Source organism: Dendrobium catenatum, unplaced genomic scaffold, assembly GCF_001605985.2.
Source record: "Dendrobium catenatum unplaced genomic scaffold, ASM160598v2 fragScaff_scaffold_313, whole genome shotgun sequence".
Taxonomy (NCBI): Eukaryota; Viridiplantae; Streptophyta; class Magnoliopsida; order Asparagales; family Orchidaceae; genus Dendrobium; species Dendrobium catenatum.
This window is the reverse complement of record NW_021318775.1, coordinates 591453-615958: the sequence shown is the minus strand read 5'-3', so window position 1 is coordinate 615958 and position 24506 is coordinate 591453. Positions and strand designations below refer to the sequence as shown.

The 24506-nt window shown below is 33.1% G+C and overlaps 1 protein-coding gene across 1 annotated transcript; it reads right to left on the bottom strand.

Annotated features, from left to right (window-relative positions):
- Window positions 1-13647: 13647 nt before the first annotated feature.
- LOC110092688 (receptor-like protein 43) lies at window positions 13648-24224 on the bottom strand. The gene is made up of 6 exons (XM_028693506.1): window positions 23444-24224; window positions 22856-23155; window positions 22092-22323; window positions 14445-14502; window positions 13918-14364; window positions 13648-13827 (listed from the first exon to the last, which is right to left on the bottom strand). Exons 1-6 carry the CDS (start codon window positions 24222-24224, stop codon window positions 13648-13650), a joined length of 1998 nt encoding a protein of 665 aa, XP_028549339.1.
- Between the last annotated feature and the right edge of the window lie 282 nt (window positions 24225-24506).

Below are 24506 nucleotides of genomic sequence, written 5' to 3'. Positions count from 1 at the left end.
ACCATACAGAAGCAACTTTCAGAAAGAGCAAACCTGCACTTCGGAACACCATTTAAATTCTGCCAAACAAATTGGCAAAAATAATTGATACCAAATCTGCTCTTACCAAAAAAAATAGCCTCCAACTCCAAACAATCAAGGCCAAAACCCCCATCACCAGTATTACCACCCATGGCAATCACAAAACAGACCTTAGAACAACAATAAAAAAACCAATGCATAACGTTCCAACAGCCCTTAATCCTCCAGAAAGACATCCAACCACAACCAAAACACAAAAATATACCATAGATCTTACAATAATTCATAACCACCATCTTCCAGACCACATAAACGGCCACCAGAAAGACATTCAGGAAATACTCCCAATCTTGTAACAAAGCAAACAAGTAAAAAAGAACCAGAATCTTCAAACTAAAACCCAACCAGAAACACCCCATACATGGCTCAAAATAAACCCACTGAAAAACCAACAAACCAATCCAACACTCACCCATCACAAGGGTAGACAAAAAATAAAACCTCCGCCACAGGTCAGAAAACCAATAGAGGAAAAAACTCCAACACCACCAGCCACCCATCCTCAAAGAAAACAGCCAACAAAGATGAAATAAACAAGACCAAAAAACAACCAAAAACAGCTCAACCATGTCTGATGTAAGGTAAAGAACACTTATCCATCAAAAGCATCCCTTTGAGAATAGGGTCAACGTTAAGAATATCCAGTTCCTCATAATCCTCCATCAAAGAACCCTTTTTGGCAAGCCAATCCGCGCACCCATTCCCTTCCCGGTAGATATGAGAAATTTTGAAATTTAATAAGTTCAACATCAGCTTAATAGTTCTAAAGAGATAAAACAAATGAACATTACCAATATTACCTTTGCCCACAATTGAACAATAAAAAGAGAGTCCACTTCAATCCAAACATTGTTAAAACCCATTTTTAAGCAGAGATCTAAACCAAAATGGAGAGCCTGTAACTCAACAAAATTAACATTCCGCTTAAACACAGGAGCAGCAAAAGCTGCTATAATTTTACCATAAAAATCCCTAATGAGCCCACCCGCTCCAGCCTTTTCCCTATCAACTGAACCGTCAGTATTTAATTTCACATAAGGCGGTTTTGGTTTAATCCAATAAATGAAAGAATCCAGAATATTAACCACCTTCGTATCTAAATGAATATAAAAAACCCCAGCTAAAACCGCATGCTTAGCAAAAGTATAGCTCGAAATCACATTCAAATTGAAAAGCTGGGACACCTTTCTCTTAATATTGTTAATAATAAGTGTAGGATCCATCTTGATATTATCATGCTTAGCCTCATTACGAGCTTTCCAAATATACCATAAAATCAAAATAGGCAAAAAATTCAGGATATGGCCTTTGATAGGAATAAACAAACTTTCAAGCATAGAAGCTAAGCTGTTCTGATACATGCTCACATTTTGATTAGTAATACCACTAAAATACAACCAAACCTTTTGCGCCACCAAACCATTAATGAACAAATGATCAATATCTTCAGTATTCGAGCAACAAAAACATTTAGAGGCTAAAGTAATACCTTTTTTTTGAAGCAAATTATCCACAGGGATATAACCTTTAATGCTTCTCCAAGCAAAAATTGAATAAGTAATAGGAAAAGAACTATGCCAAATCGCCCTAAATAAAAGAGATTTCTGGGCAGGCATCCTGAAATTCTCCCAAATATTACTCATTTGAAACTTACCATTAGTAGAAGCAGAACATAAAATAGTATCGTTGCAAGTAAGTTGTAAGGGAATATTCAAGATCCTATCCACCACACAGTTAGGCACAAAATCTTTCAATTTATTCAAATTCCAGCTATTATCCAGCTAAAATGAAGAAACTTTAATAGATTCAATGGTGTGAGTATTTAAAAGAGAGTCAATAGAAAAATCCCTTAACCATTTATCTTGCCAAAAATAAACATCTCCCTTTCCCAACCCCCATTGGATAAAATTCTCCGCTTCCCATTTAATGCTACACATTCTTTTCCAAGTCTGAGAGTCGGCATTTTTAAAAGAACATAAAATCGGATGCATATTATGACAATATTTAACATTCATGTAACGATCCCATAAACTGCTGTTAGATCTAAAAGCAAAACCACAATTTATGAGAAAAAGCAATAGCGGTATCATTGATGTTCTTACAACCCAGACCCCCTTCCTCTAAATGACCACAATTTTTGTACCAAACCGCCCAATGAATAGCATTAGAATTTAATTTGGACCCCCAGAAAAATCTGTTAATCAATCTCTCAATTCTAGAACAAATAGCAAAAGAAGGCATTAAAGTATGAAAAAGATAAATCATAATAGAGTTCAACACAGATTTAATAAGAACTAAACGACCTCCAAAAGAAAGAAAATTGAAAGACCAATTAGCCAACTTCTTTTGAATAATGGTAAAAATATCATCAAAAAGGAAATTCCTCTTTTTACCTTTATAAATAGGCGTACCCAAATATTTAATAGGCAAACGTTTAGATTTAAAGTCACAAACCCTTTGAATAGCATTAATCCTATTTTGATTTATAGACTTACCAACAATAAAAGTGCTTTTATTAGTATTGAAAGGAAGTCCACTACAATTATTAAAATTATAAAGAAATTTCATAAGAATTTTCACATTCTTGATAGCACCATTAGTAAATAAGATGAAATCATCAGCAAAACTCAAGCGGGAAATATTGAAACATCTTTTCGTGTAAAATCTAAGTTGGACATTCTTAGCAAAAAGATCTTCCAAACCTCTCGATAAATATTCCATAGCGATAATGAAAAGAGCATGAGAGATAGTATCACCTTGGTGAAGACCTTTCGAAGATTTGAAAAAACCATGATTTCTACCATTGATAATAACAGAAAAGAAACAATTCTCCACACTGTTTTTAATCAACATAATGAAATTTTGATTAAAACCAAACAAAGACAACATCTTATACAGAAAATTCCAGTCCAGATTGTCATAGGCTTTAGTAATATCTAATTTAAAAATGGTGTTACCCCCCATAATTTTATTGTTAATCTCATGAACCATTTCTTGTGCCAGTAAAACATTATCACTAATACTCCTACCTTTAACAAAACCTGTTTGATTCAAAGAAATAATTCTAGGTAAGATATTAGCCAACCTATTAGCAATAATTTTAGAATTAAGTTTATTGAAAAAAGTGCAGAGGCTAATCGGTCTAAAATCCTTCCACGCATTGGCCGCCTCCTTTTTAGGAATAAGAACAATATTAGCCGAAGAAAAGAACTTCTGATAGGGAGTACCTTCAAAAAAATCTTTGACAGCATTAACAACATCCTCTTTCATAATATCCCATGATTTTTGGAAAAACTTGGTAGTAAAACCATCAGGACCCGCCGTAGCTTCACCATTCATATCCTTAATAACATTAAAAATTTCAATTTTTGTAGGTAATTGGCAAAGAAAACAGTTATCCTCCTCACTAATCAGCTTAGGAATAATTGAAGGATTAGTTAAAGGAATAATATCAGACTGATTATTAAACATAATCACAAAAAAATCCACACCAGACTTACAAATAAGCTCATCCGTTTCCAACAAATTACCATAATTGTTCAAAATTTTATGGATTTTACTCTTCGTCTTATTCTTATTAGCAATCGCATGAAAAAATTTAGTATTTCTATCTCCCTCAATTAAAAATTTGGAATTGGATTTTTGTTTCCAAAATTCTTCTTCCTGACAGTGTAATTGGGTTAAAACACTTTTAGCAGAGTTTAAATAACAGCTATTGCTTTCACTAGGATTATCCATATAAACCCCTTCCAACTCAGACACTTTGGACTCAGCTTCAGTAATATTAGAAAAAAGATTTTTAAAAACATTTTTATTCCAGTATCTCAGACATTGTTTTAATCTAGACAATTTGGCCCACAATCTTAACATACCAGTAATGTTATTATCCGGAAAAACCGTCGCCTTCCAATTCATCTCAACCACATAATTAAAATTATCATGCATCATCCACATATTAAGAAATCTAAAAGCAAAGGAATCGGTCTGATTTTTAACATTAATATTTAAAAGGAGAGGGGCATGATCAGATAGCGTTTTACTCAAATGTTCAATGTTACAAGAAGAGAATTGACATAACCATTCGTTGTTAAAAAGAAATCTATCCAAGCGTTGATAAAGATTAGCTCTACACCAGGTAAAAGGACTACCACAGAAACCAATATCATTAAGATTACAAACATTAATCATGTCATTAAATTCTTCCATAGCTCTACTATTAGGCCGGCAACCCCCCCTTCTTTCACTAGCATTGGCAATAATGTTAAAATCCCCTCCCACGCACCAAGGAGCATTAATATTAGCAGAAAAATTATGAAGTTGCTCCCACAAATTAATCCGTTGAACTCTCGTACACGCAGCATACACAAAAGAGGTAAAACAATCAACATTACAGACGTTTATATGGCAATGAATCACTTGATGAAAATCAGCAACAATCTGTAATGAAATATTGCTATTCCACAATAACCAAATTTTATTGGAGCAATTAGCAAAATACATAGGAAAACCCAAAAAATTTTGCCACATCAGCCAGTTTATCCGAATTAATCAAAGGTTCACTTAAAATAAGCAATTGAATATTATAGATCCTACACAGATTCTTAACTCTGAGTTTCGAATCCTTACCCCCAATACCCCTAATATTCCACATTAGAGCTTTAATCATTATTATTTTTTGAGGACGTTTTAGCTCTGGTGGATCTAGGGGTAGCAGGACAGCTGTTTTTATATTGTTTACCTTTTTTCTTCCCTGCTTTCGAAACTCAATCATCCCTTTTAGAAACATTTAATTCCGGAGAAGAGGTAGACGTACCTTGATTATTCATAAGAGAGGTAACAACCTTAGAAGGAGGAATAAATTCACCTTCTTCATCTGATTCAACATAATTATCCACATCATTTCCCGCTACATTACCCTTGTCCTGTTTAGCAATCAAAGAATTCTCAATAGCTATAGAGTTAGACATAATAGGCAAATTATTAAACATATCATCTACCATTATATAAAGCTTAGGGTCAGAAGAAGCAACAATATTAGAATCTTGAATCTTAAGAATCTGTTTAGAGATGCCAGGCTCAGATTCCATATCATTTAAAACAACCTTTTCATAAACATCTTCAACCATATTACCTCCATTCTGAACAACAATTACCTCATTAACATTTTGAATAGCGGTAGGCGATTCCACCTGAATCACATTATTACCTCCATTTCTTTCCACTCCTGGCACATAAATTTTATTATTCTCGGTATTAGCAGGTGTTCCACCATTTTGCACAGCATTTTTTTTTAAATCCGGATGCAATTTGAAACATTCACTGTTTGCATGACCATGGATTTTACAATGAGTGCAAAATTCAGGCACTTTCTCAAATTCCGCTTTTTGCATGTAACCATAAGCTTTCGATCCTACCCAAATTTCAGTAGGATGTTTTTTCGATATATCTACTTCCACAAGCACTCTCGCCATAGACGGGCGAGTTTTAGATGCTGTCGCCTGATCAGTTTGAAGAGGTCTCCCGAAAATAGAACCCAATGCATGCAGAACTTTAGGATTAAAAAAATGCAATCTTAGATTTGGGAAAGAGATCCAAATCGGAACAATCGGAGACTCTTCCTTAATGTCAAAAAAAGGTGTCCATTTCAAAACCCTCATCTAACAGTTATGAATAAAATACGAACGTCTCGCAAAGACACGACTATAGTCTAAATCATTCGATAATTGAATAGCAACATGCCTACTATCCAGTAAACCAACAGAAAAAAATCCAGAAAGTTTTAACGAAGAGAAGAAGTTCCGAATACCATCAAGATTAGGACGACGTAAACCAAATTTTCCGACCAAAAAAAATTGAAAAGGGGAGGCCAACTTAAGGACCTCCACATCAGATAAAAGCACTGCCGGAACACCATTAAAAACTGATTGTTGAGCATTCGAAAAAATGTCACCTGTTGAGGAAGCACCGGCTAAAACCTCTTTGAAAGATCTAGATCTAGCAGGAGAAGTAGATCCCTCAGCATCCAACTCGAAAAAGCCTTTATTCTTAACAAAAGACGGCTCCGAAGCTTTCCCCCATGGATTGGCTAGAGGAGCTGCAGCCGCCATGAGAACAGAGCCCAAGAGGGCACTACGCACCCGAAAAACGCTCCAACAAACGAACCACAACGACACGAGAGAAAGGAAGAGCCGATCAGCAGCGGAGAAGACGATCGCTCGAGGGAACCCTAAATCGCTAGAGCGGCGCTCGAGGGGAGCTCAAATTGGCTTTTTGACTCAACGTTTTTACTTTATTCTTTTTAACAAAGAAAAATGTTTAAAATCATAAAAAGTATCAAGTCACATCTATATATTCAAAAAAATTAATATATGATCTAACTTTAATAGCATTTACTCTTTTAATTATTATATTCAAACTTTTATAAATATAAAACTATTTTCAAAATAATATTTATTTTTATAATTATTATGATATTTTAATAAATTTAAATTTTCAAAAAGAAAAAAAAAGGAAATGCAATATCTATCATCTTTAAAGTTTAACATAAAATAAGAGCTAATTTAAAAGAAAATGATCTAATTTTAACATACTTAATAGTTTAAATATAATTTAGATTCTACATTTTGATTTGTTTTAGCTATTTTTCTTGATTAGTTTAAATAACAATTTGAAAATAAATCTTCTATTTAAAATGACATCATATTTTTGAAAAAGTGACTATAAAGTTGTTGATGAATGTAATTTTTTAGTGCTGTCGTAAAAAAAATATTGTAGCATAAATTTTTTTTGAAAGCAACAAGAAAATAGTGACAAAAAAGATAAATAGTTGCAGTTTACAAAGCAAAATTGTAAGAAAAATATCTTAAACAAATACTATGTAATACTTTAATATATTTTAATTTCTTTGTAAGGATAAACCATATTTCACCTTAATTCACCCAAGAGGTAATTTTAGAAAATTTGGTTTTTTAGCCACTTGAGTTTCATCCAAAAGGATTAAAATCAAGACCTTTGGCTTTCAACCCATTTATAGCCACCACATCAGCTTTGCTAGATAATTTTAAGCTTCGTTTGGCACGGCTTTCTTACTGCTTCTTAGAATAACTTTTTTGTATAAAAATTTAAATTTTTATATTCTAAAAAACAACTTTATGAAGCAGTGAAAAAGTCATCGCAAATGAAGTCTTAAATGCGCTTCCCTTTTGAGATGATCCTTAGAAGATTGAATTAGCATTTTGATTTTTTCATTCAATAATTTTAATCCAATTAAATTACCGAATGTGAAAATATATCAGAATTCTTATATGAACAAGCTTGAATAAGAACTTAAATTTTTTTTTTCATTTGCAAAGAATTTCAATAACACTTTGAAATTCAAAGAAATATAACAAACTTCAAAATATTACCAAATCTTCTCCACACATTAATATCACCACTATGTGGGTAAATGGATTGAGTTTGGTTGAGTTCTTGCTTAGTCAAAGCCAAGCTAGTTTAATTTATAATTAGTTCAAATTTGAGGTTTAGCTTAACTTGAGTTCATTTGTTGAGCTCAAGTACAACTCAAGTAAAAATCATAAAGCAAGATAAGAAAGCTCGAACATGACTCGTTTTGAAGCTCAATTTTTTCTTTTTAATATGGACAAGAACTAATTGATTAGGCTAACATAAATCAGGATGAATCAATTGATAGTGAATGAGCTAGCTCTACAAACTGAAAAGTTAAGTTGAGCCAATCTCAAGCTCAAGCTTCTATAATATATGAGCTCAAATTTAAGCTCAAACTCGGCACTTATTAAGCTCAACTCTTGGGCTCGTTAACAAGTCAAGTTTGAGCTAACTTGATGCACTTACACCCCCTCTGACAACAATTCAAAAACCTTATTGAAATTATTATGAATTGTTACAACATACACACTTGAGGCCAGAGAAACACCTAATCAGTCCTAAAAACATTGGGCTTTTTTGGCTCTTATAGAATTCTAAAAGGAAACCGTCCGCTCACCAATACCCCATCAAATAAAATTTTCAGCCTACATTCTAATGCTTAATAGTGTTTTCAGACCACATAAAACTCCTTCCTTAAAGGAGTAGTAAAAAGATCTAAACAAGAAAATTATTGGAAAAAGAAAATTTAGCCCATATATAGACAATCTTTTTTCAATCATGAATGCTTCTAGATCCCATCCTTCCTTCATCAAAGGAAAACAAAGATCATTCAAAGAAGACTAATGAGTTTTATTTTTATTTTTTTTTTTTTGGTTTTTTTTTTTCATTCTAAAGATTACCCTAAAAAAAGAAATTAAAATGCTTTTCCAATTTATTCATAATACCAATTGAGGGAAAATCAGCTTGCAAGAGGAAAAAATTCATAGAATTCAACACTTCTAAGGAGTGTAAGATTGCCTCCAAAACAAAACATCATGGAGTGCCAACCAAAAACTTGGCAGCAATTTTTGAATTCAACTCATAAAATAAATGAATATTCTTCTTTCCTTTGAACAAACACAGTCTCAGATAAACAAGAGGATCATTTTGAATAAATAATCTTGAAAAATCTTTCATAATTAGTTACCTTGTTAATGATATCTTCTTATGTTTCATTTGGGACATTTGTTCTCTAAAGTAGTTTTTTAGTACAAAAATTTTTTGTTCAAGAAATTTTTTTACTAAAAAGATTTTGAAAGAAATAAGAATGTTGTCCCAAACGAAGCCTTAAATGCCACAATGTTGCTTTTGCTTTTATCAACCATAAGGTCAAAAGACTCCTCATAATATTCTAGGCAATTGAAAAGTTTCTTTGCACCTGCCTTTTCTTTCATTTATAAAAATTATTATACAATTTACAAAGCAATCACTAGAAATATTTTTGACCTTCTCAGAATTATTCCAAAAAAAAAAATCTATCAAAATTCTTTTACAATTTATTAATATTACCAATCGGGGGAAAATTAGCTTGCAAGAGGAAATTATTCATAGAATTCAACACTTCTTATAAGTGAAAAGCTTGTCACCAAAAGAAAATATCATAGAGTGCCAACTAGAAACTTGGCAACAATTTTTAAATCAACCCATCAAATAAATGAATCTTCTTTTTTCTTTTTTTTCTTTTTTCTTTTTTAAAACCCATGGAGTGGCTTACTCGTTGAAATAAAAATCAGTTGCATAAAACATCCGAATCCACCTCCACAACCAAATTAATTAAGTTCAAAGGGATACAAATTTGGATCCCATACAGAATGGCTATAGTAATAGCAGAATCAATAATACAATTATGGACAGGACCAGCAAAAGCCATAACCAAATTACCATTAGAGTCCCTAATCAAACCACCACAACCAGCACCATGTTCCGAATGAAAGTCATCGACATTAAGTTTAAAAAAATTTGGATGAGGTTTAGTCCAGTAAATAACATTGATATCAGCCGGATTCCTCTTCCAACCAATCCCCAAAGAAGAAGTAATATGAAGACAATTCCTAAAATTATTGATAGAAAGAAAATTAACAGTCATAAGAGAAAAAAAAAAATTATCTTTAACCTCGTGAATAACATTAAGATGATTCATCCTAACACCATTAAACAGGGAATTATTTCTCTCCAACCAAATAAACCAAAGGATAAGAGAGGGGATAACATTGAGAATATGACCTGTAGTATCAACAAACCAAGACTTAAGATAAGCATTAAGAGAAATGTGAGCGTTAAAACTATTCAATTGAAACAAATCATCAAAATAGACCTAAGTTCTAACAGTCACAGGGCCATAAACAAACACATGATGCATATTTTCAGTGATAACAACATTGACATTTCGAAGCAAGAGAGAAGCCTCTCTTTAAGAGATTATCCTTGGTAGGAATGAATTTATGAAGGACTCTCCAAACAAATACAGAAATCGTAGAGGGGATACTCCTGTGCCAAATGTTAGCAAAAATCTTATCCAAATTACCTTTAATATGAAAGGAATGCCAAGCATCTTTAAGATGAAATTTCCCATCATTAGAAAAATCACACAGAATAATATCTTTGGATTGAAAATTAACAAGCAAGGTAAGAATTCTCAAAATAATACAATGAGGGATACAATTAGATAACTTCTCATAATCCCAATAGTTGTCCTTAAAGAAAGAATTGACTTTAACAGAATCAAAAGAATTAGTGTGCAATAAAGAGTCAATAGAATCCTTACCAAGCTATTTATCTTGCCAAAACAAGATATTGCCATCACGAAGCCCCCAAGAAATAAAAGGCTCAATCTCCCATTTAACCTTACATAACCTTTTCCACACTTTAGAGTTACCAGGTTTAAAGAAACTATTAGTGGGGGGAATGTCCACACAATATTTAGAGAGCATAAATTTAGCCTAAAGATTATCTTTAAACCGCAATTTAAACCGCAATTTAAAGGAAAATACCTTAGTAATGTCAAAAAGAGACTTACAACAAATGCCACCACCTTCAAACAAACCACAACATTTCTCCCAAGAGCACCACGTAATTTTAGAAGAAGATAGAGTACCCTTCCAAAAGAACTTATTAATAATCTTATGAATCTTGCTACAAACAGTTTGAGTAGGAAATAAAGTCTGAAACAAATAAATAGGTAAGGCACAAAGAACACTTTTAATTAAAGTAATCTGACCACCAAAACTCAAAAAGTTAGAATCCCACGAAAGAAGCTTATTATGAACAGAGACAACAAGATCATCAAATAAGAAAGTATGTTTTCTGCCTTTAAACAAGGGAACCCCAAGATACTTATGGGGAAGGCTAGAATGAGTAAAACTAGTAACATCTTTAATAGAAAGAATACGATCATTGAGAATCCTTTTAGAAGTAATAAAACATCATTGGTTTTTACTAAAAGTGAGGCCACTAACATACTCAAAATTATTGAACAAATCCATAATTTTCTTAATCCTATTAATAGTAGCATTAGAGAAAACAATGAAATCATCAACAAAGCATAAACCAAATCCTCCAACAGTCCTAAAGTAAAGGTTAGGATTAAGTTGGAATAAATTTGAAAGACCCCTGGATAAAAAATCCTCCACAATGATAAAAAGAGCTGGAGAAATAGGGTCTCCCTGCCTTAAGCCATGGGAGGAGTTAAAGAAGTCGTGTTTAGAACCATTCAAAATGATGAAAAAAATACACATTTTCAATACAATTTTTAATAAGGTGAATAAATACATTATTAAAACCAAAACATTCAAGCATAAAGTAGATAAAATTCCAACTAATATTGCATAAGCCTTGGCAATGTCAAGCTTCAAAATCATATTACCTCCTCTAACTTTAACATCCAAATCTTGGGTAAGCTCTTGAGCAAAAAGGATATTATCCGTAATAGCCCTGCCTTTCACAAAACCCATTTGAAAAGGAGAGATAATTTTAGGCAAAATAGAAAATAAACGATTCATAATAATCTTATAGATTAATTTATTGAAAAAAGTGCAAAGACTAATATGTCGAAAATCATTCCACATTTGAATAGAAGCAGTTTTAGGAATAAGAACAAGCAAGGAAGACGTAAAAATTTTTGGAAAAGGATTACCAGCAAAGAAATCTAAAGCGGCCAAGAAAATGTCATCATTAATAATATGCCAACATTTTTGAAAAACAAAGTCGTATACCCGTCCGGGCCAGCAATAGAATCACTATTCATACCCAAAATTTTACTTTTAACTTCCTCGAAAGAGGGAGGAGATGAGAGGAAAACATTATCCTCATTGGAGATAATATTAGGAATGAAAGAGTGATCCTTTACCTGAAGAGGGTTAAAAACTTTATTGAACTGGTTAGTGAAGTGATTAACAGCTAAATTGGCAATCTCAATACGATCATTAGAAAACGAACCATCATCTCTAAGGATGTTGGTGATACTATTCTTAATCCTTTTCCTCTTAGTTAAAGCATGAAAATACTTCGTATTACTATTGCCTTCAACCAAGTGCTTAGCGGCAGCTTTTTGCTTTCAAAATACCTCTTCCTAAGCTTGAAAGTTAAAAAGATCAAGTTTCGATTGATTGAGTATGGAAATATTAGCATCAGAGGTTTGCCAGTTAAATTAAACAACCTCAAAAAAGGTGTTGTAAAGTTACCACATATTCTGAAACCTGAATTGAGCAGGAATATTAATTTGTCTATTATTAATGTTTAGAAGCAAGGGAGAGTGGTCTGATAAAGTTCTACTAAGATGCTGAACATTGGTACAGCTAAAAGCATTAATCCAAGAATCATTAAACAAAACACGATCAAGCCTTTGCCATAAATGACCCCAATTCTACGTAAAATTGTTACCAGTGAAACCAATATCGATCAAGTTGTAAACTAAAATCATATTATTAAAGTCAGCCATAGAACGAAAAGAGGGAGACGAACCTCCACTTCGCTCAACAGGATTAGTGATAGCATTGAAGTCACCTCCCACCATCCAAGGCAATTGACCAATACAATTAAAGTTTATAAGCTGATCCCATTGCATTTTCCTAATATAAAGAGAAGAAGCAGCATAAACAAAAGAAGCATAGCACTGAAAGTTGAAAGCCTCAATTTTACAATGTAAGACTTGAGTGAAATCACCAATAACGTCAATTGCAATAGGATTTTTCCAAAAACCCAAATTTTATTAGCCACATTCGAAACAGCATTGTTAAAAGCAAAAAACTGAGAAGTGCTAGCTAACCTAGAAGCAGGGATAAGTGGTTCAAGCAAAACAAGAATAGAAATATGATGAATGCGACATAAGTTTTTAACACGAATATTAGACGATGGGCATCCTATGCCCCTAACATTCCAAATAATAGTATTAAACATAACAAACACATTAATGAGAAGTATTTAAACGAGTTTTTCTAGGAGTTTTTCTAGCCGGTTGTAATGTAACATGCTTAGGCTTGCGGCCCCTTTTACTAAGAAATTTAATAAAGCTTGTATCGTTGTCATCCGAGGCAAAACATTTAGATGCAGTCATTATCTCATCAGTATCGGAAAGATTTATCACTATTATAGTTAGAGGAAGAAATATTTTTACCAGCATTATGGAGATGAGAACCATCATCATCCATAAACCCACCATCATCGTCCCAAATATCCACAACTTTATTGTTAGGAAATGGAATTAATTGTTTGGTCATGTCTGCAATTTCTCCATCCTCAAGGGGAATAGCATTCTCCTCTTTATCACCATCAGCCAACTGATTAACATCATTAGTACCCATATCTGCATTCTGATCATTAGGAGAATTAGAAATCACAAGATCATTAATCTCAATTATATTATGATTAAGAATGTCAAAGGGAGAAGGATGAGCCTGTTGCACAGAATTGATCACATTAGCACCACAGTCAATAGAACCAGTCTGAATTAAAACATTAGGCAAAGTATTAACAAGATCAACTTCTTGATCAATAGAATCAGACACGATAATATGCTCATGCAAATCCATATCGGGTCCAATGACGGGGGTCACAGGTTGGGGTTGTTTGGTAGGATTAGTGACAGATGAATGCTTCAAAGTATTCTTCTCAGTATTTAATTGGGGTTTTTTTTCGAAAGCATTAATTCACCGCATGCCCATGCATTTTGCAAAAAGTGCAAAATATAGGCAAATTTTCAAACTCCACTTTCTGAAAATAGCCTTTCATTTCAGAACCAATCCAAACTTCATTCGAAACATCCAACTCAACCAGAACCCTTGCCACAGATGGTCGAGACATGGAAGCAGTGGCTTGGTCTGTCTGCAAGGGCCGGCCAAAGATGGAAGCCAAACCAAATAAAACTTAGTGCTTAAAGAAATGCAAACGTAAATTCGGAAATGAATTCCAAACAGGAGCAATTGGAGATTCTTCCCTAACATCAAAATTTGGAGTCCATTTCAAAATATGCATTTGACAAGCCTGGATATAGTATAAATGCCTAGCAAAAATCCGACTATAGTCAAGATCATTAGCCAATTGGATAGCAACATGCCTTTGATCGAGTAAACCCACATGAAAAGAGCCGGAAAGTTTAAGGTTCACAAAAAATTTTTGTATCACATCAAGATTAGTCCTTCTAAGGACAAACTTACCAACCAAGGTTAAAGCATACGGAGCAGCTAGCTGCTCAACAACCGAATCCTCAAAAATAAGGGCAGGGAAGCCCTTAAACGAGGATTGAACAAATTTACGTTTGGAAGAAAACAAAGAGACACCTGCAAGAGCAGCAGCCTTAAAGGAGCGTGTTTTCTCTTCAAAAGAAGAAGGAGGCTGGTTAGATGACGACAGAGTCATCATCTCCCCAAACGAAAAGGCAAAGAGACCAGCAAAAACTACACACTAGAGAGAACCAGATGCGAAAGGTAAGAAAAGCAAACCGAAAACTCCAAGAACGGCCGGCCTGGAGGGCCAGAAACGCTCGCACCAGAGGATGCCCTAGAACGCCCGAAAATCGCCTCAGAGCAAAGAGACGTTACGCCAGGACATCAAGATTAGGCCTTGGTGTCAAATAAATGAATCTTCTTCTTTCCTTTGAATAGATGCACTATTTGATAAATAATAGGAACCTTTTGAATTGATAATCTTGAAAAATCTTTTAGCATTACTTGCCTTGTTAATGACTTCTTCTTTGGCTTTGTTTGGCACTACTATTTTCTAAAGCAAATTTTTAGTACAAAATTTTTTATTTAAGGAAATTTTTATAAAAAACTTCTTTCGAAAGAAATAAGAAAACTTTCCTAATGAAGCATTAGATGCCACAATGTTACTTTTTGTTTTATCAACCATAAGATCAGAAGACTCCTCATAATGTTCTAGGCAATTCAAAAGTTTCCTTACACCTACCTTTTCTTTCATTTATAAAAATTATTATATCATCTATAAAACAAAGGTGAGAAATATAGAAAGAAAGATTTCTCTATTATTCGTTATAGAATTGATGGAAAAAAGAATGCTCCAAAATCTTGAAATGTAATCCGTAACTATGATGATAAAGAGGGGGAAAGAGGATCTCCACATTTCAAAATTCTGAAGGAATTAAAAAATTCAGCACTCGCCATGTTAAAGAGAATAGAAAACTAGCAATTCTCAATGCAAGAAGCAATGTAATTAGGAAAGTCTTTCAAGAGTCCAAGCCTTTTAAAAACATTATAAAGAAATGCAAATGAAGTTCATCATATGCATTAGAAAGATGAAGCTTCACCATCATATTATTCACATACACCTTAAAATTTAAATTACTGTTAATTTTTTATGTAACAAAACATTATCAATGATATTTCTTCCATGTATTTACCTTCTTTTGTTAGGAGAAATGATTTTAGGAAGAATTTTAGCAAATCTAGTAAATATAATTTTATATAGTTTAGCTAAAAACTGATCATATACTAAGTCTTAATAACATTATTTGGACCAAAGTTCTAATAAGAATGGAAGAAGGGAGTTGAAAATTCATCTAGTCCTGGAGTATAATCAATATCAATAGAGAAGGTAATTTTCTTCACTTCCTTAGCATCGGGTATGGTAAACATAACATAATCCTCTTCTAAAATATCTATAGAAAAAAGATTCTCCAATATAATTTCTGAAGAATTACCGTAAAGCAGGTTTTTAAAATAATTGCATAAAAAACTATGAATTTCTTAGAACAATTATCCAATTTCTTTAGCATTATTTAATTTTGCAAATCTAATTTTAACTCCACTTGGCCTTCTTTAATGAGAGATAAAATCTAGATTTTCTATCACAATCTTTAATACTTCTAAGGACTTGTTATACAATCTCTAACTAGACTTCTACCTCTTGGGTAAGGTCTTAATATCTACCTCAAAAGGCTGTAATGGTCTAAAGATAGATAATTTTTCACCTTTGATTCAGATACACACGACATTCACCCTCTCCTATTTGAGGTATAATCGATCCCAAGGGGATGCGATCTGACCTCCTTCACAGAGGTTAATGTCATCATCAGTACTTTGACTAGCAACCTCGGATTGGTCAAATATCCTAAGAAGATGTAAATAAAATCTTAACATCCTTGATTTGAAAAATATATAAATCTTTAGTATGTCTAAATCAATAGATGATCAATCCCAGGGGAATTTGATCAGACCTCTTTCATACAAGTTAACATCATAAAGCAATACTCTAACAAGTAATATCAGATAGGTCATACATCCATGATGGATTCTCTCAATCTCTTTCAAATATGTTACGATCATTGAGTAATGCTCTGAAAAATAACCTCGAACATGTCAAACATTCTTTATGGATTTTACTCAAAGTTATCAAGCAATGCTCTGATAAATAACCCCAAAAAAACTCACCTATGAGGTAGCCTCGAAGAAAAACAGTTATTAGATAAGGTCCTTATAAGAAATTAGATTTCATGAGAGCAAGTAGTTGACATGTTCATCACTTATTCAAAGATGTTAGAAGGCTAAAAAGCATCAAAAGATACAAGTATACAACGACCTTAGTATGATAAAAAGCCTCAAAGGTATAGGTTCGAGTGTACTTTCATTTTCAGTAGAAGCTGAAATTAAAATTACATCGGCATCATCCGTAGAAGTTAATGTCAACAAGCAATAAACAACTTCAAAGAGGTCAAATATCTTTTGTGAATTCTAGTGACCTCTTCTCTACAACATATTAAAGCATCTCCTACAAATTCTTCCTAACAATGAAAGATTATAACTTGATCATCAATAGGCCTCCATAAGATTGACACAGTTAGTGTGTAGCCGGACTACTGACAAGGCACACTACTTCAGCCACTTCCATAAGGGATGTCTGATATCCACACATGTCAGTATGGATGCATATTGCATTTCGCAAAATAAAACTTGACCACTGCCATCATTGGCCTTTAGCTTAATGTCCGTCGTCAGTCCTTCATTTCATATCAGCCATCATAGGCTTCTCACTCAATTACTATTAGCACTATGCCCTCAAATTATTTCATTCAGCTCTCCACCCAATTATTGATCGCCATCGGACTTCCACCAAATCATTGATTGCCAATGGACTTTGGTTCATTCGTTAACACTGCTGTACTTTCACTTATTCATCGGTCATTGTTGGACTTCCACTCAAACATCATTTAAATTCAACCCATCTACTGACAATCACTAGTTCTCCTCCTAGTATTATTACCATCATATCTTCTTAAATCATCATTGTATAGAAGAAGTATAAAATCTCATCATGACTTTTTCTATACAAAAGAGGGGCACTGAAGCTTGATAAAAGATGTCAACAATCTTAGATAGTGGAAAATTTTTAATATATAAAAAAAAGAGTGGACAAAAAAAAATGAAAGGAGGATAAAGTTTCTTATACACATAAAGAGGGACACTAAATTTGTATAGGGAATGTTACATATAAAAAAACTATTGAAAGCCTCTAAAGCTAGAAGAAAATGGGAAAGAGAGAAAATGATGGTTGAAAACTCTAACTTCTATAGAAGACGATGGAAGGCCTCAATTGTAAAAAAGTTAAAGGAAAAAGGGAGATGGAAAAGAGTAATTTTCATGTATATTAAGGGGGTATTTATAAAATAAAAGAGGGAAAAGTAGTTCACAAAAGGTGCGGGGGAGGAGATGGGGGGGGGGGATTCCTCCAAAGGTGATTAAAATCTTTTTTAACCTTTTGGACCCTAATTAGAAATTTTCAGAATTTATAAAATAAAAACTCGAGGCTATAAAAAAAAATCCAATCATTTTAATTGCAGTAGATTGTAACCAACTGCTTAATGAAGCCATGCACATAAAATTATGTTCCTTTGTAGACATATGCAGACAGGCCATCTCTGGCAGAGGCAACTGGCGGTCAGCTAGCTAGTTCGATAGCCAATGTGCATCTAGGCCCATGTTTTGTCCCAGACAGTCTTAATCAGATGTTTATGACCTATTTGGAGCCATTTTTAGATGTTTCAGATGAAATTTTGACACTTTTAGAGCTTAATGGGACCTCTATAATAAATTTTGAACAATTTCAAACATTTTGGAGTATAATTTTCAATAATTTTTTGTTTCAATCAACACACCAAGTTAACGACATCTTAAATTTGTAGTTAAGGATATTTTATTTGGTTCGCAACTTTGAAAGGAGATCGAAATTAAAGTCTAAGGAGCAGTCTCCCCTCATAATTATTCAAAAATTATAATTGTGTATTGAAAGAATTTATGAATCTATGATATTTATTTTTGGACTTTATAGGCTTCAACATCCAAAAATAGGGGTGCAACTGATATATCATAACAAATTTATCTTGATCGGGCATGAATCTCTAGGAAAAATTTAATTTGAAACTTTTAAAATTATATTTTGAACCATTTGCACTTCAATCTTAACAAACTTAAAGTCAAATAAAACATCTCAGGAAGATGAACCCAATAACACCAAATTTAACTCAATATGGGTCCAAATGGTTCCAAATCATATACCCAAAGCACCTTTAGAAGGTTCAAGCCATATTTGTGGACTACAAAATGATTTCCAAATGTAACATGATTATAGTTGAATCAAGCAGATAAACCAAAACAATCAAATGAGCCTAACATCATCAAATACTCATGTCACTAAGACACTCAAAAGCCTAATAACTTGTCCACAATTAAGGGAATCAATACCAGCTGTCTATTCAAACCACTCCCAATATAACATTGATATCACTACTATTTACTAGCCAAATAACTCTCAAAAAACTATAAATAGACCCCTTATTCCTCATTGGAGAAGGTAGGGAAACAACAAAGACAAGGAAGAGAATGAAGAGATATATTTTAGAGTTCTCTTGCCACTAGACTCCGAGACCACCGTCGGACCCCCGACTAATGTTGGACTATCACTGAACTTCTGCCCAGCCACTGACTAACGCTAGAGTTACACCCGGCTGTTGATTATTATCTTTTCGACCTCTGTCACAAGAAAACTATCTTTCTAACCACTATTCCACACCGACTATGATCTTTTTAACCTCTGTTGCCCACCGACTACAATCCTTCTAACCTCCATCACTAAACAACTATCTTTTTATCACTGTCACCAGTCGACTACGATCCATATGACCTCTATAGCTTAATAATGGTCTTTGTGCTGATTATCACCCACAGACAACGGTCATTCCGATCTCCGTCGTTATAAAATAGTCTTTATGATCACTATCATCTGTAGACTATGGTCCTTCTGACCTCCAATGTCAAACAATAGCCTTATTAACCACTTTCATCCATTAACTACAGTCCTTTCAACCTATATTGCCAGAAAATGATCTTTCTGACCACTATAGCCCACCAACTATGGCCCTTCCAATCTCTATCACTAGAAAATGATCTTTTTGAGCAATGTCTCCTACTGACTATGGAATTTCTGACCTTCATTACCTACCGACTATGGTCCTTCCGCCCTCCTTTGCCAGACAACGGTCTTTTTGACCTCTATCATCCATCGACTATGGTCCTCCAAACCCCGTTGCCCATCGACTATGGTACTTCGAACCTCCGTTGCTAGCTAACTATAGGCCTTCCGACCTCCATCGCTAGAGAATAGTCTTTCTGACCTTCATTGTCCATTGACTAGTTTCCTTCTAACATTTGTCGCTAGACAACAAACTTTTTGACATCCATTACCCGCCGACTACGGTCCTTTTGATAATTGTCACTTGACAATAGTCTTTTTGACCTTTGTTATCCTCAGCGACTATAGTTCTTATAACCTCCATCATAAGCTAACTATAGTCCTTCTTACCTCCATCACCTGACAACTATCTTTCTGACCTCCATCACTAGCCCACTATGGTCCTTTCGGCCTTTGTCGCCAAACAAAGGTATTTCTGACCTTTTTTGCCTGCCGACAATGATGTTTTTGACCTCCATCACCTGTCGACTATGGTTTTGCTACCTAAACAAATATGTCAATATTGATTCTTCCAATTCGCACCATGCAATGCACTCTATATGATACATACTTGCTACATCAAGCCAAGACTTTCCCCTAAATGAAGGGCCTCATTTGTAATCAACTTCAAACACCAGTGGATTCATTCAAATTGGGCAAGACCTCATGATTGTATATAAATTTCCTTACAAATTATATTTATATATAATCTTGCATCTAATGCTTTTAAAATTTTATATTAGAATTAAAATATGACTATTGATATACAATTTTTAAATATTAAATATTTTTAATGTAAGTGTAAATGTAATTTTCAAATAGTTCCTAGCTTTTATAAGTTAACATAAACTTAAATTAAATATATAAAAAAGTCAATTTAGAAAATTTAATATTCATTAAATATAAATTAATTTATTTTTACTTATTAGAAAACATTAACTTTTGTTGGCCAGGTTAAATTTATAATAGTATTAAAATAAGAGAGTTTATAACAAATTAAAAATATATATATATTTAAATAAGAAATTTTCTAACAAATCCATTGAAAATTTTAATTTATGTAAATATAAGATATTGGTTCTATAAATACAATATTTTAATTTAATTTACAATATATTTTTTTAATTAAATATTATTTGTAAAAAAAATAAAATAGTTCTAATTTCAATGACAACATTGCATAAATTATTCACGGTTTTTAAATATAAGATTTATTAATAAATAATTCTCATAAATTAAAAAATAGATATATAAACTATTATAAAAATCTATCAAATAAATATTATTAAAAAAAACAAATTAAATTATGGTAATATACAAAAGTTTCATTTTAAATTCTAATTGAAATAAGACCATTTTTTTTAATAGGTTAAAATTGACTTTGGAGGGGCTATGCAGTTTTTCTAGATTCTATTTGTGCTAAAATATTTTGAGTATAAAGTAATTTAAAGTAGTATAGGGAGCTCAAAATCATTAATGATTGGTTGGTTGAAAAAAAAAATTAAAGCAATTAATAAGTAATATTTTAAGGTATTTGATATTCAAAAAGTAATATTTCTTAAGTATTACATTGCCTCACCTTCCCCACTGATAACCATCACTACACTATCGGTGGTCGCATCTTGCAATTAGTGTTTGCTGCAAATACCATAGACTGCTATAACTTATCGCCACTAATCTCCGGCCACCCGCATTACAGAAACCAACAAGTACAATTGCCACGGACTTCCATTACCTATCACTTGCCATCTTATCACCTCCGTCACTTGTTGAATTTCTAAATTGCATATATTTAAAATACATTATAAAAAATTAAAGATTTCATTACATTTAATTTGCATCCAACAAAATAATTTATTTGTTTGTAAAATACACATATTCAATTACATTATATTTAAAATTTCACTGAATTACAAATTCATAAAAAAAAGGTTCATATTGCCACAAATTTGGATCTAGTTGTGCATTACCAAAGATCAAAACTAATTTTCATTGCCCAAGATCAAAGTAAACAAATAACAAAATAAATAAATAAATAAAGGGATGAACAGCTAAAAGTAACTACTGGCCTTTTTAAATCCCAGAGCAATGAAGAAATGAAAGGAGTAGATATAAGGAGGATTATAAAATACGCAAGCAAAAGCTCACTGAGCCAACTATAAAGGTCAATGCACACCTCTGAAACTACTGTGTTGGAATAACAAATCCAATAGTTGCAGGCTCCATGAATACCATACATGCTTATCAATGAAAAATTTTGAATTACAACATAAATTAAATCTAACATATGAGTACCTTTACAATTATGATAACTTAGCAAAAAAAATAAAAATCCTAGAATCATTCTTTCATGTTATTCATGGCTAGCTTTGTTACAGAACATGACATCGAGTAAAAGAACGACTGCCATTGACCCCCCAAATCCCACTCCAAAAAATATTGCTAATACAATCATGTAATTTCTGTTATTTGGAGATGTCTCACCCAAACTCTGAGGTGATGTGGTTGTATTGTTTGCTGCTAGAACTAACGTGTTGCAACAAAAGCAATGTAGTCCCTCATTTCCTTCAAATGGAGTGTTTGTGAAAGAACATAATTGACCTCCTTGTGGAACTATTCCAACCAACTTATTGTAGGAGAGGTTTAAATATGACAAGAAATGTAAAGAAACAAAGTTCTGTGGAATTTTACCAGAAAGGTAATTCTTTGAAAGATCTAATGACTCGAGCTGTACCAAATTTCCTAAATTAATAGGAATTTCACCCATCAAATAGTTTTGTGAAATGTTTAGTACTTGGAGAGAGACAAGTTGCCCAATAATTGAAGGGATCTCTCCTTCAAAATTATTGTTGGAGAAATCTATTAAAATTTCATAATAATTTTCTAGAGTCATTAGTTGCCCTTTAACCATGATGGTGACAGCATATGAATGACCCATTGGGTGTATATTAATATCATTTCTTATTATTGACGTAAAATTAACTACTGAAGCACTTTGCAGATAAATTTCCACTAAAGTTATTAGAAGAGATGTCAAATACCTGCATCAAGGGAAAAGCATAACTTGTTTCATAGCTTCCATTATGAGGCCCAATTAACCCATAGAACTTATTAGATCTTAGATCAAGGATCTTTAGAAAAGACATATTTCCTAACCAATAAGGAAATATGTCCTTAAAGTTATTATTCCCCAAGTCCAAAAATTGAAGTGATATACAATTAGATAGAGACCTAGGAAGCAATCCCTCTAATTGGTTGTCTCTCAGATTTATGATTTGCAGATTACATTTTTGACTAATTCCATGAGGTATGGCTCCTTGAAGTTGATTTCCTCTTAGATTTAACACATAGAGATTCATTCCATCTTCTAGCAAACATGGTGGAATAGTACCAGTTAGCTTGTTGTTAGATAAAATAAGAATCGTGAGTAGGGCTAAGTTGCAGATGAATGGTGTGATTTCTCCAGTCAGGTTATTATTTGCAAGAGAAAGCCAAAATAAATGAGATTGTGAAATGGTATTGGAGGGGAACTCCAACCCCGCAATTCTATTAAACTTGTTATATGATAAATCCAAGTGCTCGAGCTCTGATAGATTCCAAATGGAAGATGGCATTGTACCATAGAATTGACAATTTGAGAGGTCTAAATATTCTAAAAACTTTAGGTTGCCTATTGCATCAGGTAAATTCCCTGAAAAATTTGTATTAGAAATGAACAAAGCTCTTAAATTACTATACTTTGAAAAATCAGGAAGATAACCAAAAAGCATTGGATTATAGGAGATGTCAAGCAATTTCAAATTTTTTAGTTGAAAGATTTTCTTGGGAAAAAACCCTTTGAATTTGTTACCTTGAAGGTGAAGGTCAGATAAGGAAGAAAAATTGGCAAATATATCAGGGATGGTAGAGTCCTAATTATTATGTCTAAGATCGATTAAGGATAAAAAATGGAGCTTGGGTAGAGAGGAACAAATGGAACCGAAGAGGGAGCAACTATACATGCTCAACGACTCAAGAACAGGGGTTGAATTGACTAGAACACGACACCATTCATCCCGATATGATGATACATTAACATAATTAAGAATAAGCACTTTCAGACTGCTCATGTTCTGCAAAATCATCGGATTAATAGCTAGAGAATGCTTATAATTGCAGGAGAGGTTGAGGAAAGTCAAATTTTTCAAGCGAGAGATACTAACAGGAACCTTTCCAACAAATCCAGCATAAGAAAGATCAAGGCTTGAAAGATTTACAAGCCTGTCCCATCCAAAGTCCGGAATGGGAATTCCATCGAAGTTATTTTCGGCAAGAATGAGAATGTCTAAAGATGTGAGATTGAAGAGACTAGGATCAATTCTACCAGCAATGTGTCTAAACCTTAGGTTGAGCTTAACGATCCTTCCATATTCTTCACATATCACGCCCTCCCAGAAGCAGCAATCCGTTCCCACCTGCCATGAGTCTAGATTTCCAGTGATAAAACCTTTATTTAGCTGCAGAAGTGCTGAATTCTCTACTTCAAGGCATCGACCAGCAGCATCACACATGATCAAGAAAAGCTCCAAATAGAGAAGCACTAAGAAAAAGACAACGAACTTGAAATGAAACAGCTCCATGAAGAAGCTCGGAGCTCTCAAAAAATGAAGCTTTAATTGAAGAATGTAGAAGTCTTGAGAGGACTCGTCAAATTTCAAATGGCCATGGTTGATTGAAATCAGCTTTTTATACCAGTGGCGGACTCCACAAAGTGGTGACATTGGTCTTTTAATTTGTGGCCATCTCCAACTCCCAAGTGGAGTTATTCTATGAGTTCACCTTTTTCTTAGTTGGACAAATTTTAAATATAATTGAGATTATAAATCAAATAAAGTAAATAATATTTTTAAAAATAAAATTTTAAACGTTATAGTCGCCAGAAAAAGGAGAGAGAAAGCAAAAAAAAAATTAAAACTATTTTTTATTGTTTGCCTATTTTTTTATTTTGTTTTTAATAAAACTTTAAGTGTAAATAAATTTTCTTATTTTTGTTAAAAATTTTT